The sequence below is a fragment of the Megascapheus bottae genome, chromosome 25 (assembly GCF_031878675.1).
Source record: "Megascapheus bottae isolate mThoBot1 chromosome 25, mThoBot2.hap1, whole genome shotgun sequence".
NCBI classification, from domain to species: domain Eukaryota; kingdom Metazoa; phylum Chordata; class Mammalia; order Rodentia; family Geomyidae; genus Megascapheus; species Megascapheus bottae.
In genome coordinates this window covers 7,073,824-7,089,538 of record NC_143533.1, presented here as the reverse complement: position 1 = coordinate 7,089,538, position 15,715 = coordinate 7,073,824, and the positions used below count along the sequence as shown (strand labels likewise).

The 15,715-nt window shown below is 54.7% G+C and overlaps 1 protein-coding gene across 4 annotated transcripts in view; it reads right to left on the bottom strand.

The window, feature by feature from the left end:
* The window catches only part of Myh11 (myosin heavy chain 11), a 51,004-nt gene that overhangs the window by 15,231 nt on the left and 20,058 nt on the right, over nucleotides 1–15,715 (bottom strand). For 2 of the 4 annotated variants that reach the window (XM_090358118.1, XM_090358120.1), the window contains exons 5-20: nucleotides 13,250–13,352; nucleotides 12,088–12,108; nucleotides 10,427–10,519; nucleotides 9,997–10,060; nucleotides 9,491–9,589; nucleotides 8,462–8,605; nucleotides 7,276–7,371; nucleotides 5,446–5,564; nucleotides 4,561–4,713; nucleotides 3,602–3,775; nucleotides 3,104–3,277; nucleotides 2,031–2,145; nucleotides 1,545–1,738; nucleotides 462–583; nucleotides 315–384; nucleotides 34–194 (exon numbers count right to left, since the gene is read on the bottom strand). In XM_090358118.1, coding sequence (XP_090214244.1) covers nucleotides 34–194; nucleotides 315–384; nucleotides 462–583; nucleotides 1,545–1,738; nucleotides 2,031–2,145; nucleotides 3,104–3,277; nucleotides 3,602–3,775; nucleotides 4,561–4,713; nucleotides 5,446–5,564; nucleotides 7,276–7,371; nucleotides 8,462–8,605; nucleotides 9,491–9,589; nucleotides 9,997–10,060; nucleotides 10,427–10,519; nucleotides 12,088–12,108; nucleotides 13,250–13,352 — 1,902 coding nt within the window. The remainder of the gene's footprint in view (nucleotides 1–33; nucleotides 195–314; nucleotides 385–461; nucleotides 584–1,544; nucleotides 1,739–2,030; nucleotides 2,146–3,103; nucleotides 3,278–3,601; nucleotides 3,776–4,560; nucleotides 4,714–5,445; nucleotides 5,565–7,275; nucleotides 7,372–8,461; nucleotides 8,606–9,490; nucleotides 9,590–9,996; nucleotides 10,061–10,426; nucleotides 10,520–12,087; nucleotides 12,109–13,249; nucleotides 13,353–15,715) is intronic. The other 2 variants (XM_090358119.1, XM_090358121.1) reach the window with 1 other exon arrangement.

Sequence of the window (15,715 nt, the reverse complement as noted above, 5' to 3'; positions counted from 1 at the left end):
CACTGTGGCAGGTCGGGGGTGGGGCATCTTTACTTCCTGGCCAGGTAGCCCCGGCACATGGCCTGGAAAGCCATGATGACGTCGGTGATCTTCAGGTCCCGCTCCTCCTCCAGGTGAGCCAAGACTCCGGTGCGGAAGAAGATCTTGCTTTGCCCGATCCTGTACAGGTTGGGGTCGAGCTCCAGGGCTTTGATCTGCGGAGAGGGCGGGCAGTAGAGGCCGTTTGGCGGATGATGAGGCCTCTCTCACCCCGTAGAAGCAAGGGCCGAGGCTGGACATCCAGGGGCCACAGGGGGAGGCTGGGCCGGGCTTACCATGAGAATGCAGGCCTGTTTCCCATCCATGAAGCCTTTGGGGATGGCATTTGCTGCCAGGATCTCATAGCTTGGGACAGAGGGCAGAAGTCAGCACAGGCCCCCAGCGATGGCCCTGGCCCCGCACCCCCCAGCCGGGACACCCACCGCTGGCGGAACTCCTGGAAGACGATTCTGTTGGGGAAGCCCTGCCGGCAAATGCGGATGCCCTCCAGCACTCCATTGCAGCGCAGCTGCTCCAGCACCAGGAACGCGTCCAGCTTGCCCGACTGCACCGGCAGAGGACAGCCATGACCACGACCCCCCAGAGACTCCTGCCCCAGACCCGCTCACCATGCCAGCCCCGGGTCCTCACAGGGGTCAGCCAGGAGTGAGGTAAGAGCACCACATTCGGTCTAGGTTCCTATCCCTTTGTGGGGTTTGAACTCAGAGCTCTTTGTGCTTTACCATTTGGAGCCACCGCTCCACTCTTGGCCTTTTTTATGTGGTAGGGAGGAATCAAACCCAGGGCTTCATGCAGGCCAGGCAAGCACGCTACCATTCAGCCACCGTCCCTGCCCCACCCCCTCTTTCTACGGCCCCGTGTTCTGTGCTGTCTACATACTTGGTACATTAGCATCCCCTGATAGAAACTGGGGCTTTTTCCCCCACTCTCCTCCCCCCTCCATCATCCACTTGACAGCCTTTCCTCCCTCCTCTCCCACCCTACAGTTTTCATCACCAGTGTCCTCCTCTGCCCACTGCCACCCTCTTCTCCCACCACTGTGGACAACTACAGCGGGCTCCTGTGCCCCTCACATGGTTAAACCAAACATGGGAGAATAACCTGTTCCAGCTTAAACTCCCTCCTATAGACAGCTGAGCCCCGGTGTGCACAGAAGGAACCCCACATTCTCACCCCTGTTCCCTACTCCACCTCACCCGTGTGATCCTCACCTCACACCGTATCTACGCCTAGCATTCCCCCCTCCCCTCATTTCCGCGCTTTTGCCCATTCTGAGCCCTCTGGCTCTGAGAACGGCTCTGTGACTGTGGACTGGAAGAATGGTGCATGCGCCCCTCCAGGAGTGAGGAATGGGCCCCCCCATTCCAGCGTCTTTCCACCCAGGGCAGATGGAGCTCTTGGAGCGGGCAGGGGCTGGTGGCAGGGGCAGGCCCCTCTCCCAGCTCAGCCTTAACCCCTTCCTGGTGGAGTGTTGATGGCGCCCCCTGGTGGACACCCCGGCTCACCCTCTTCTCGTGGTTGGGGATGATACAGCGCACAAAGTTGGGCGTGGTATTGTGCAGCGTGGTCATCAGCTTGCCCAGCTGTTCCTTGTACAGCTGGCCCACAGTGCGGAACATGCCCTTCTTGGTCTTGGAGGCACTGGGCATGGAGCTCTCGGTCATCTTGGCCATCTGGTCCAGGCCCACGATGCGGTCCACTGCAGGACACAGGAGAGGCGAGGCTCACCTCCGCCCTGACCGGGGCCTACATCGCTGGGCCGTCACTCTGGCTCCCTGTAACAAGCTGTTGGCCTGTCTCTCCCTGACACCAGGTGTTGGGGGCTCTCAGGGCCCGTGCACAGCTGATTCCCCTCCCCACCCTTGCCCATGCTTGAATGAAAGAATGGAGGGCATGTGGCCAAAGGCTGGGGGGCTTGCTCCTCTCCCCTGCGCCCGGAGCACAGGCCCCACACCCGGGACAGCGGGCAGAGGTGGAGGCCCGGGACTCACCGTCCTTCCACAGGTCAGCCACAAACTTGTCTGAGGAGGCATTGAGAAGGGAGGTTACATTGTCATTCAAGGGGTCCATGTTCTTTGTCAGCCAAGCACTCGCATTGTAGTCCACCTGCCAAGGAACACCCCACAGGTCAGGCACCCTCGTGGGTGTCAGATGGACATAGACGGCAGGACCCAAGTCCACCCGTCTCCCTCCTGGGGCTCCAGAGAGTGGACAGGAACTGACATCTTGGCCACCATGTTGGGTTAACACATATACCAAGAAAGAGGCCAAGCAAGCATAGACTGGCCCTGCATGCGGTAAGGCAGCAGCAAATACAGCTGGAGGAAGGGATTATGGGATGTTGGTTGTTATGACAATGGCTAGGCCTAGTCCAGCCATTGGAGACGAAGGAGGAAAAGCACACTTAGAAAGTTGGGGAAAAGCAAACAAGCTAGGTACCAGTGGCTCATGCCTGTAATCCTAACTCCTCAAAAGGCTAAGGTCTGAGGATTAAGGTTCAAAGCCAGACCAGGCAGGGACGTTCTACAATGCTTATCTCTAATTGCTGAGCAAAAAGCTGTTTTAGTGGAGCTGTGGCTCAAGTGGTAGAGCATCACATGGGAACCCTAAGCCAAGTTTTGTACCCAGGCAGCCACGAGGTGGGGACAGGGTTGATGGCAGCGATAAGGCCCCGTCAACCACAGTCCCCCACACGGAGATCACTGACAAAAGCAGAGATTTTTTTTCCCCATTTCTAGGCCTTGAACTCAGGACCTGGGCACTGTCTCTGAACTTTTTTTGCTCAAGGCCAGCACTCTACCACTTGAGCCACAGCACCACTTCCAGCTTTTTCTGTGTATGAGGAATCAAACCCAGGGCTTTATGCATGCTAAGCAAGCACTCTACCACGAAGTCAATCTCCCAACCCAAGAGCTGGTCTGCCAGTCTCCTTGAGGAGACATACAGAGCATGGCTGTGTTTAGGGTATGGTTGGCAAATGGCTACAAGCTTTCTGTGGAGACTGCCTGGGTCCCCTCACCACCTGGGACAGAGCAAGCCCTGGCTCCACCCTCCACCCTCGCACCTTCCCCGCATAGTGGATGATGGAGAATTCCGTCTTGTCTTTGAGTTGTTTGGGCTTCTGGAACTTGGGGTGGTTGCCCTGCTCCGAACACAGCTTCTCCACGAAGGACTTGTCTGTGGCTTTGGGGAACCAGCATTCCTCGTCCAACAGGGCCAGCACACCTGGAGGGTTGTTCTGAGGATGACAAGGAACACGTGGCCAGTCACGCATGCGGTGACCCCAACTTGCCAGAAGGTGAGAGGCATCCCCCTCCCGTCGACTCCATTTGCGTAGATGCCTACCTCTCAAGAGGGATTTCTGACCCCCTTTCTCCCAATCCATCCTTCAATCACCCCGTGGCCAATGGGAGGCCGGCACCAAAAAGACTTGTTCTCTAGCGCCCCCTGCTGCCCGATGCTGGCGGGGCATCCTCACCTCTGGGGTCTTACAGAGCAACTGAGCTAGGATGCTGGTGAGCAAAGCATTGCTCTTGGCCTAGGGAGAGGACAGGCCCCTCACCGGGCGCTCGATGAGCTCGATGCAGGGCTGCAGGTCCAGGCCAAAGTCGATGAAGTTCCACTCGATGCCCTCGCGCTGGTACTCTTCCTGCTCCAGGATGAACATGGTGTGGTTGAACAGCTGCTGCAGCTTCTCATTGGTGTAGTTGATGCACAGCTGCTCGAAGGAGTTCACCTGCACGTACATGCGTGGGGGGAGCGGGAGGAGCGGTGAGAGCCCGTGGTGACGTCAGAGGGTCTTCCCATGGTCCTCCCTGAAGAAAGACCCTGGGGCCGGCGGTGGTGACGCCCCATTCCACGTGGCCCCCCTGCATCCAGGATGAGGGTGCTTATCATTCTTGCCTGCGGCATTCATCTACGGATGCCACATAGGCACGGATGAGTCACCTTATAGCTGGGGAAACTGAGGCTCAGACCCAGCATGAGTCTGTGCCAGATGTCTTTTGTGTATCCTTAAACCTTTACCTCCCCTTCTTTCTTTCTTTTTCTTTCTTTCTCTCTCTCTCTCTTTCTTCCTCTCTTTCTCCCTCTCTCTCTCCCTCTCTTTAAGTGCCTCCAGCAACTAGTCCTATACCATTTGGAATTCTCCACTGACTTGGAGACGGTGCCTGGCTTGGGAGGTAATATCCTGGACTCGGCTCAGGTTCACGTGGGGCAGTAAGATGCCCCACACTCAGAAACGGGATATAGGGTGTGTCTCTGCCTGAGTAGCTGAGAGAGGCATGGAGCTACGGCAGGTGGGCAGGCCCTGCTAGGGGTTCAGCCATACTCCTGGCTCCCCCAGCGCACACACCAGCACATTCCCCACTGGCTTTCCATCTCCTATACCCTCAAACTCCTGTCACCACTAAACAGCTTTGTCTCCTCCAGGGCCCTTCCTCTAAAACAGTCATTGCTTCACTGGAGAGTCATATCACCAAGGACCGAGGCCCCAGCTGCCACAGTCCCACCAAGCTGCACCTCAAAGATCTCGAATCCAGCAATGTCCAGGATCCCCAGGAAGGACGCCCCCTGCCGATGGGTCTTGTCCAGGGCTTTGTTCACGCGGGTGAGGATCCAGCGGAAAAGCCTCTCATAGGTGGCCTTGGCTAAGGCCTCGATGGCAAAGTCGGCCTGCAGAGGACATGGCGGGGGAAGGGGATGTTTATGCTGTTACCCACAAAGCCTGGAGGTTCACACTTTTGATTCCTCACCGCCTCTCCTCCCACCTTTAGGCATTCCTTTAAAACAGGAAAAATAAGAGCCGGGAGGGTATGGTATAAGCTGCAGGAACCCTATGGCAAGAGTGGGCACACCTCGGGAATGACTGCAGAATGAAACACCTCTTGCTAAGGACCGTGAAACCCCTTCTGTCAAGTAGAGACAGACGGCGAGCATTTCCAGAATAAGGCCCTGGTGCTTTCAGTTAAGAGGTCAAAGTTAGTTATAGGTGAGCGGTGCTGCCATTCTTACTTAGTACTGAATCCTCAGAATCTGACATGGGACCTTGACTATGTTATTGCTGGGCAGATAAGGGATACAGAGGGATAAATGGGTAAGTAGGTCAAGTGGTAGAGCACTAGCCTTGAGAAAGCCTAAAGACCCCTGAGTTCAAGCCCCAGGACTGGCAAACATTAACAACAAAATTTCCTTAAGCTGGGTGCTGGCGGCTCACACCTGTAATCCTAGCTACTCAGGAGGCTGAGATCTGAGGCTCACAGTTCAAAGCTATCATGAGCAGGAAAGTCCATGAGACTCTGATGTCCAATTAACCACCCGAAAACCAGAAGTGGTGCTGTGGCTCAAGTGGTAGATGAGTGAACAGAAGAAACCACTGTAGGAACCAGTGGCCAGTTTATCATGTACCTGTTCTTTCGTCTGAGCTTTCTGCACCACATCCCGTCCAACTTTGATACGTGGGGTCAGGATAGCTCTGGTGAAGTCGGTCACGTTAATTCCCGCAAGATGGCAAACTTTCTGCGCAGCTGGATGAGAGAGAAAGCTGGGTGTGCATCACAAAAGAGGGCCCTCATGGCTGCCTGTGCGTGCAGGCTGCTTTTGCAGAAGCAGGGCCTGGGGTGACTGGGGTCAATGATGGAACTTCAAAGCGGGGGCTTAACGGCAGGAAGTTCTCAGTCTACGTCTCTGTCCCTTTCCGATCATGTGACTTGGACCCATCACACCTCTCTGTGTGATGGGGGTCTTGCTGTGGTGGGCCAACAGGATGTTATGGGAAGTACCTAGGGCATAATAGCTGTTCAACTAACACTTATTTTGCTTTTCTAGGACACTGGTGACAGTGTCGTTTGGAAGTGGACAAGAACATGAGATCAAATCCAGCCAGCAGTGTCAGGCAACGAGCTGCTTCCAATTCCCTGTGTACCTCTACAGTTAGAAACTTCCGCTCTGGGCATAGTGGCGCAACTCTGTCGTCCCAGCTACTTGAGAGAGTGGGACTAGAAAGATCGAATTCTATGCTAGCCCAGACGAAATGTTTGTGAGACTTCAATCTCAGCCAAAAAATTTTTTTAAAAAGCTAAGCACGATGGCATGCTCCTGTCACCCTTGCTGTGTTGATGCTGCATAAAATGGAGGATTGTGGTCCAGGCTGGCATGGGCAGAAAGTGAGACACTGTTTCCAAAAATAAGGAGGGCACATGGCTGGGAGGGATGGCTCAAGTGGTAGAGTGCCTGCCTGACAAGCACAAGCCCTGATCTCAAACCTCATTAACTCCTGGGAGCACACACACACACACACACACCTTTTCTCAAAACAACATCTCCCTGCCACCGGTTCCTCCTCCTCAACATAGAATGAATGTTGCATTGCAGTTTGCCCAGCACAGGCAGACAGTAAACTGATTTCTTCCATTATTTACAAGGTATCTTTTGTTGGTGATGTTGGTATTGGCCCTGGGGCTTGAACTCAGGACCAGGGTGCTATCCTTGAGGTTTTTTGTTCAGGGATAGCCATTCTACCACTTTGAGCCACAGTACCACTTCTGGCTTTTTCTGTGTATGTGGTACCAAGGGATCAAACCTAAGGCTTTGTGCATGCTAGGCAAGCACTCTACCACTAGGCCACACTCCTGGCCCCATCACTTCCCATTTCCTGATGGTTCATTGGAGATGAGGGTCTCATGGACTTTCCTTCCCTGAGCTGGCTTTGAGTCGCGATCCTCATGGCACTAAAGTCCATGAGCCTCTTATCTCCAATTAACCACCAGAAAACTAGAAGTGGTGCTGTAGCTTTGAGCTGAAGAGCTCAGAGACAGAGCCCTGGCCCAGAGTTCAAACCCCACAACTGCCAAAAAAAAAAAAAAGATTTCACTGGGAAGTTTGCAAAGACAGCAGTAAGGACTGTGTCCAGCCATTTTCCAGGCCCCGTGCCCTCTACCTCCCCCCGAAATGCAGTAGCACCCCTTTATCCATGAGACTTGAGTTCAATATGGCCTGACACTGCCACTGGCCCAGGACTGTATGTTGTGCCCACAGCCTGCACACATGCACACATCCCTTGGGTAAGGTTAGATCAAGGCTACAAGCCATCACCACAACACTGAGCCCTGGCACCCACATGGTGGCAGAGCTGAGGGGAAAAGCACTGCGTCTCTCCCCAGCTCTCTGCTTGCTGGGGACCACAACTGGACCTGCGCTGTCCCCCGCCCCATCCCCACGGCCCTCGGCTCCACCCACCTGTGTTGTCAGGCATGGACGCCTGGTCAGTGTTTCTTTCCTTCTTGAAGACAATGTTGCCCAGCTGCAGGACGGACGACACCACCTTCAACATGGCTGAGGGAGGGAGGAAGGGAAGAAAAGACACGGCATCAAGCAGAGCTGCCTGGTACACAGCAAGAGCTTGGTCTATGTGTGTTTGCCAGTACTGAGGCTTGAACTCTGTGCCTGGGTTTGTTTTTTTTTCCTCAAGGCTAGCTCTCTACCACTTGAGCCGCAGCTCCACTTTCAGCCTCTGGATGGTTAAGTGGATATCAGGGTCTCAGACTTTGCCTGGGCTAACTCTGAATCCTGATCCTCAGATCTCAGCCTCCTGTGCAGCTGGGAGTCCAGGCGAGAGCTGCAGCCCCTGGCTCGTGTGTGTGTTTAAAAGATTAGAAGCCAAACCATGCTGGGTCCCAAATAAGAACAAATCATCTATGAGTGGCCCACAGCCTTGGATGCGAGACGAGACTCAGGCTGAGTTAGAAACATCACCCCATTGTCAGCCGAGCCCAAAACCTTTTCCAGAAATCTAGGAATCTTTTCCAGGTTATCAGTTACTCGGCCACCCTGGGTACCCACCGTGGAGAATGGTGGAGCTCTGGGCCCCAAAGGGACATGGGAAGGGAGGGACATTTCCCACAGTCTTGCCCCTCGGTGTTCCAAGGAACACGAGCCTGCATCTGACTCAGAAGGGAAAGTGTTTCCAGATACACAGGACCAGGACCGAGAGCCCTGCCCTGAGCCGGCCTGCACTGGGAATCCAATGTGTTTCAGAGCTTTCTCCTCCTCCCCATTCTCTACAGCCAAGACCCTGGTCCTAGGGCCATCACCATGAGGGGTAGCTCATGAGCATGCCGACCAACCAGAGCCTAGGAGATCCATCTAGGGGCTACAGCAGGGAACTCACTCTGCTCTTTGGACCTCGAGCCAGAGCATTTGTGGCTGCCAATGTAACTTAAATAGGGAAGGTGCTGGTGACCAATGGAGGAGGAGAGAAATCTGAGCACCTAGATCCAGCTGTACCTGAAACCTGGATCTCTGAATTATTCCACGATAGGAATGAATAAGTGTCCTTTAAGGCCACTGGGTCCTTTGCCACGGAAAAAAAGCCCCACAGTACAGCTGGCACCACTGCGGCTGGGATGGGCAGAGGTGCTCTCACCTAGCTGCTCCTCCTCACTGAAGCCCATGATAGACATAGCCTCCAGGGTCTCCTGGAACATCTCATCATCCTGGGCAGCAGGAATGGGCACGAAGCCATTGGAGAGGAACGTGTAATTGTTGAAACCTTCCAGCAGCAGGTCATCTGCAGGGGTGGGGTGGGGTGTCAGGGGAGGTGGTCAGACACCCAGAAGCAGGGGCATGCTCATTCTCACTCTCCCAGTCAACTTGCCCACCCCCCGCCTGAAACAAAGCTGCCCACAGCCACGGCCATTCTGTTTCCCCTGCTCCTTCTGCATCCCTTCCACTCGGCGCTGAACTGCGTCCAGCTTTATTTTGGCTAACTGGAGCTAAGAATCTCATGGGCTTCTCTGCCCAAGCTGACTGTGAACCTCCATCTTCAGATTCCCCCAGCCTCCTGAGGAGCCAGGACTATAGGAGTGCGTCTCCAGCGCTGGTCTAACATGGCGTTCTCAGGGCCATCCCTTCCCAGCTCTGCCACTCCCCTATATCGCCTGGACTTGAACACCTCTTGGCTACTGCTGGAGAAAATCACAACCGCGCACCTATGGCTACGTGCCTTAAACTCCACGTGTCACATGGTCTAGAACACATGTCCCCTGGACATCTAGATATAGGGAGGAGAGGAAAGAGGGAGAGAGGGAAAAGAAGGCAAGGGAAGAAGGGAGAGGGAAGGGAGGGAGGGAGGAAAAGGAGGAGGAGGAGAGAGAGGGAGTGGGAAGAAGAAGGAGAGGAAAGAAGAGGGAAGGAGGGATGGGGAAGGAGGAGGAGGAAGATGGAGGAGGGGTGGAGAACTGGGGAAGGAAGGTGGGAAAGGGAAGGAGGGAGGAAGGGAAAGGGAAGAAGAGCTTCTTGACCCTCGGTCCTACGAAGTCAGGTTCCCAGACACTTCTAGACCCTGTACAGCGAGCCTCACCCCCAGACATATGGTGGCCGTGCACATGCGTCCCGTGTGGATCTCACCGGGACTTATGGCCCCTCTCCCCAGCCCCCCCCCCCCATTGCTCACTCTTCATCTTGTCCTTGGCCCCTGCAATCATGTAGTAGAAGATGTGGAAGGTTCTCTCGTCCCGGGCCTGGCGGATGGCTCGAGACTTCTCCAGCAGGTCTGGGGTGCAAGTGTTAAGGATTCTAGAACCCCCATGGCTTCTGCCTCTGGCCCAGTGACATCTAACCTCACCCAGGGGGCTGTAGGAGGGCTGGGGGGGGCGCCACCATGTACACGATGGACTGTCCAGTTCTTTCCTTCGGCCAGAAGTCCCTGAGGATGCATGCCCCCCCAAACCAGGATACAGGAGCCTTGTGCCCCAGAATGAGCCCTATGATGGCCCATGAGATGCTGACCCGCCCCCGGCACCACAATCTCTTGTCCTCCATGCCTGCCCTCCACCCCAGCCAGCTTTAGACACCAGGGAGAGAAATCTGCCACCCCTGGCACTGTGCAGCCCCCTTCAGGAGGAGGGGTCCCCACAGCCCCCACGCAGCCCTCGGGGCAGGGGGCAGGTTGAGGGATACAGGTTTCAATGTTGGCGCCCACGATGTAGCCGGTGACATCAAAGTTGATTCGGATGAATTTGCCCTGTGGGAGGAAATTGCATTCGTGCTAGTTCGGGTCCTTCCCTGCCCCCAGCTGCAGGTACCCAATGAAGGGGGGGGCGATATGGGGACCCCAAGGTGCATGATGGAGGGCGGGGATGCTTGCAAATGCTCAGAGCCCCCCCAGCTCTATGCAAAGGGCTAGAGGCTGAGGTTCCATAATGGCTGTGCCCAAGTTAATGATGGGAAAACTGAGGCCAGCTAGGATGCAGAGATGCCCCATTGGACTCTGCTGGCCAGAGGCAGAGCTGCGGGGCGGGGGGGGGGTGGGAGATGGTCAAAGGCTGCTGACTTTTTACACACACACACACACACACACACACACACACACACAGAGTCTGCTACTTACAAATCTGGAGGAATTGTCGTTCTTGACGGTTTTGGCATTGCCGAAAGCTTCCAGGATGGGGTTGGCCTGGAGCAGTTGTTTTTCCAGCTCTCCCTATAAGCCAAGCAGGAGGAGGAGGAGAGGCTGAGCCTGGGCCCTGGGCGCAGGCTCTCTCCTGCCTGCCACCCTCTCTCACACCTGGCGGCAGTGTCTAGATGTAGTGGGAAGCCCTTGGCTATCAAGGAGGCATGTCTGAGGGACCAGGGCCCGCTCCTTTGCACAAGGCTCTTTCCACCCTGCACCTGTGCAGTGTGCAACCCGCCCAATTGCACATGGAGGCCGTACTGGAGTCCCAAGTCTCCCTCAACAAGCTGCCTTCCGCACATCAGGCCCCTGTGGTAGGGCTCAAGGCCCTAGGGCCTCCCGAGGAAGACAAGGAGCCCAAAGCTCTGCCAGGAACGCTTCGGCAGACTGTGGCAGAAGAAGCTTTTAAAGCAGGTTAAATGCAGCCCCGCCCCTCTGCAGGACCGCCCCGTCCACGCGTGGCCACATGATGAACCATGGCAGGAAAGGGCCAACCAGGAGGTTAAGTCATGCCAAAAAGCCACGAAGCCGCTCTGCTAGTTCCCAGGACTTGGAGGCCCCAACCGCCTTCTGGGACACGATGGATTCTGGAGGTTCTTGTCCTCCCTAACAGCCCAGCTAGCACCCCAGAATCAGGGGGTGGGAAATGGGTAGTGGATATCTAGAAGCAGCAGCAGCAGGCAGACCCAGGCCTGGGACTGGAAGCGACCACTGATATCTGCATCTTCTGGGGGATCCACAGCAAGATGGGTCCCAGGCATCGTCTCCATGGAAACCACACCCCAAGCGGAATCACCCAGGATGGGCAAAGGGTTTCCTTTGGCTTGCAGGAAGCAGACTAAAGTTGTTGCTTCTGTCCAGACAAACTTGGGGTTCCAATGTTCCCCACCCCAAAACCTGCCTCTCTGGAACCAGGATGCTGGCAGGAGGGTGAGAGGGCCCTCTGGGGAGAGGGTCACACATGGAGACCTCATATCACAGATGAGACTGTGGCCTATAGCAGTGACCCAGCCACACAGTGGCTGCTCTGGCCCAGCGGCCACCCAAGCTCTGCGGCACACACCAGGAGGAGGAGGACCTGGCACGACCAGGTCCCCGGGGGGCCTTACCAAGCCACCAAAGCCAGGGCATTGCCACCCTGCCAGTCTTGGCAGCCCCAAGCCAAGCATTAGCATGCAGAAGACAGATGGCACTGCACACGCATGCACAGAAAACACACGTGCACGGGGTAGGGCAAGCCATGCTATGGACTGTCAATCAAGCTGGGGAGGCAGGGCCTAGCGCTCCTACAAAAACCACCAACAAGGCTTTCAAACCAGACACGGAAGGAACAGCTTCAGCTCCCTACACTCAGGGATCAAGGGTGGGCTCAGAGGGAAGGGGTTGGGGGTCCACTCTGAACTGGGAATCTCAAAGGGGGGCCCATGGTGGCCAGTGGGTCCCCACGCCACACCACGCCACCCCCTGGCACACTGGACAGTACTGAGGATTCTCTATGGTCCAGTCCCATCATCAGGGACGCCCACGGGTGCAGCAAAGCATGCAGGTCTAACTCCACTCCGTGCTGCCGTCATACCACAGAACACACCGTTACTCACGTAGGCAAAAGACGGGCCTTGCTGTGGTCGCACCATTCGGTGAGGAACAAATGTCAGCGTTATTTCAGTCACAGACATCTACCCAGGTCTGAAGCTCTCACCACCTTCCCCCAACAGCAGCCTGGGCACCCCCAGATCAACAAGAGCAGCTGCTCCCCCTCAAGGCTGTCTCCTGCCTCTGTCCACCTCCCTCCTTGGCCTCCTTTCTTAGACACACTGTGTAACTGACACAGAGCATGTGTGTGTGTGTGTGTGTGTGTGTGTGTGTGTGTGTGTGTGTGTGTGTGTGTGTGGTACTGGAGTTTGAACTCAGGGCCTCCCACTTACTAGGTCGATGCTTAACCACTTAGACTCTTCCCAAATTCCTTACTGCTCTTGCTATTTCTCAAGTAAGGGGTGACACTTATACCTGGGGTTGGCCTTAGATCACGATCCTCCCACCTCTGCCGCCCAGGTGGCTAAAATTACATGCATGCACTGCCACACCTGACCTGAGGCCAGATAAGAAACACTCAGGAGCATGGATGGACCTTGTTTTTACTCTGTAGGAATGGGCAACAAGCAGTGTATTTTCACTGCTACATGAGGCTGAAGGCCATTTTTTTCTCCCCCTCATGCTGGCTAGGAAACAATTTTGCCAGAGACACTTTTCAGGCCAAGCTTTGCTTCCTGGGTTTGTTGGAGAAGGGAAGCCTTCGTGCCAGGTCTCCAGGAGTCCCCAGATGCCCTGTCATGCCCTCGCCCCTGAGGGCTCAAAACAAGATGCAGAATGGCAGGTGGGGTGACGTCCCCGCCATGGTCAGACATGACCATCGCAACTCTGCCCCTGCTCCGGGTGTCTGGTGTAAAGTAGAGATTCAGCTATGAGTCAGCAGAGGGCAAAAGTCATCAAGGCTACATGCCAATGTGGCCCCCAGGTCCCCACTCCTGGGGGATGGGTCTCAGGGGGCCAAGCCGCACCTCCATCCTGGGATCCCCACACTGGAGGGGAATACGTGACCATGTCTGTGGACATGCGTGGACACCATGGGGGGTGGACATCATGGGATGGCGGGGACCCCCCGCACTGCAGCCACAGGACGTCCAGTCAGCCCTGAGAAATGCTGAGCACTGGTTGCCAGGCGGGCCCCAGCCCCCGAGGCCCCCGCAGACTCCCACTCACCGTGATGCTTGTGTCCTTCTTGCCCTTGTGTGACGAGGCCACCACTGCCAGGTACTGGATCACCTTCTTGGTGTTCTCTGTCTTGCCGGCTCCAGACTCGCCTCTGAAAGACACGCAGGTCCAAAACTCGCAAAGGATTAAACCATAGTAAAAATAAAATTAAAAACCTGATCTTTGCTGCCAGGGGTTGCCTGGAATTCAGTTTGTGATGGGGTCTGGCTGTGTAGCCCAGGCTGCCCTGGAACCCAAGATCCTCCAGTCTCAGCCTCCCTGGGAGCTGGCATTACAGATGTGCATGAGCACACCTGGCTGAGATTGTGTGTGTGCATGTATGTGTGTACGTACTGGTCCTGAGCTCCTTTTTCCACTGTGCAATTTCCCACTCTATGCCCCTCCCTCAGTTGGAGTCAGGGGTCTCACTAAGGTTCTCGGTCAAATAGCAAAGAGAACCTTATTTGAAGTCATTTATGCTAAGGTTTACATAAGTGATATGTTCTGATCAATAGGGCATTTATTATATTATTATTATTATTATTATTATTATTATTAAAAGAAAATCATCAGGCATGGTGGCCTGTAATCCTAGCTACCCAGAAGGCTGAGATCTGAGGATATCACAGTTTGAAGCCAGTCAGGGCAGGAAAGTCCATGAGACTCTTATCTCCAATTGGCCACCCAAAACACCCACAAGTGGTGCTCTGGCTCAAAGGGGCAGAGCCATAGCCTTGAGCAAGAGTTCAGGGGCAGTACCTGAACTCTTCAAGCCCCATGGCCAACAACAAAATCCTTCTTGAACATGAAGAGGGTATTTTTTTTTAACCACAGTGACTTTTCTGTTCTGGTGACCTGTGTTTGTGATGAGAGACCGCCATGGAGGGGCTACCCACCCAGGGACTTCCCGATTTCCTCCCGCTCCCATTTTCTGAGTGAGCAAAAGGGAAAGACAAGAGTCCCCATCCCTGCTTTTCTGTTCCTCATCTCCTCCTTGCATGATGCCTTTCTTTCTTTTGCCTAAACTCTCCCCTGTTCTGAGCTCACTGAAATAATAGAGAGAAGAAAGCCTTCTTCCTTTTTTAAGCCTAGAGAAGAATGTGTTCCTCTCCCCCCCACCCCCAACACAAGGTCTGCTCAAGGTTCCCTGTCCCGAACCAGGACGCCCAGAGACAGCCCAGTCCTCGATTCTTCTTCCTAAATAGGAAATGGAGAAATTAATTTTCTCTGCCAAGCTTCCCTTGATAACTGTGCTCATGCTGGGGGGAAAAAAAAGGAAAGAAAGAAGAAACACGTGTTCCAGCTTGCAGGCCGGATCCACCTAGTCAGCCCTCCTGAAAAACCTCCGCTTGCTGCTTCTCCTGAACTCCCTTCTCACTGGCAGTGCTGAGGGACTCTGTGTTAGATCAGAAGCAAGCCTGGCCCAGCGTGGGTCAGCAGCTTGTCATGGGTCACACAGCAAGGCAGGGACCAAGGGAGAATTCAGAGTCCAGTACAATTCCAGGGCCAGAAGTGGTAAGAACGGAATGTCGATTTGTACCAGGCACAACATGTCATCCTTCTAGCTAAGAAAGCTGATTATTCTCATCATCCACCAGGAGAAACTGAGGTTTAGAGAGGCTGAAATAGTTTTCCCAAGTCCCACAGTTGCCTCTGCTAACCTACACTAGAGATTGGAAATAAGGAAAGATCAAGATATGAACTGAGGTCCCACCATTGTCTCCTTCCTATTCATTCTGATTCCCCCCCCCCCGGCTCTTCCCCACAGACTCCTTCCTTCCCCTCCCCATCCCCCAGCTTTGCCACAGAGAGGAGTGGGATGCAAACTCTGGGTCTCTGCTTCTCCCCAGTGGGCTGCTTCCAAGTTTTTCTGATAAAAATAAACCACCCAGAGGCCTTGCCAAAGAAAACACCCCATGCTCCAGGCCTGGGGCGCCGGAGCCAGGCAGAGACAAGCTTATCTGCTGTTCTGACCCTGGAATCCTGGGGTGAAGATGCCACCCAGGTTAGAGCCCCTAGTTCCATCCTTGGGAGCTTGGTTCTCAGCTCTACCCTCCCCCGGGGACCCCAAGGGGCCAGATGTGGCCTCCCGGACTTGTAGTGTCCCTCAGCACAACCCAGTGGCTGTCTGGGTGGAAAGTTGAGTGAATGTAGATGAATTGATAGGTGGATGAATTGAGGGATAGTAGGATGGACAGATGGATGGGTGGGAGGAAAGAAGGAGGGAGAGGAAAAGGCAGGTTTGGAAAGAGGGACTGGTAGATAAGAAGATGGACAGATGGATGGATGGCATGATGGTGAATGGATAGATGGATTGGATTTGATGATGGGTGGATGGTACATTAATATGTGAATGGATGGATTGATGGTAGATGAATAGATGGATAGATGGACAGATAGATGGACTTTCAGACAGATGGATGGGAGGATAAATGGAAGGATAGGTAGATGGATATGTGAAAGGATAGATGGATA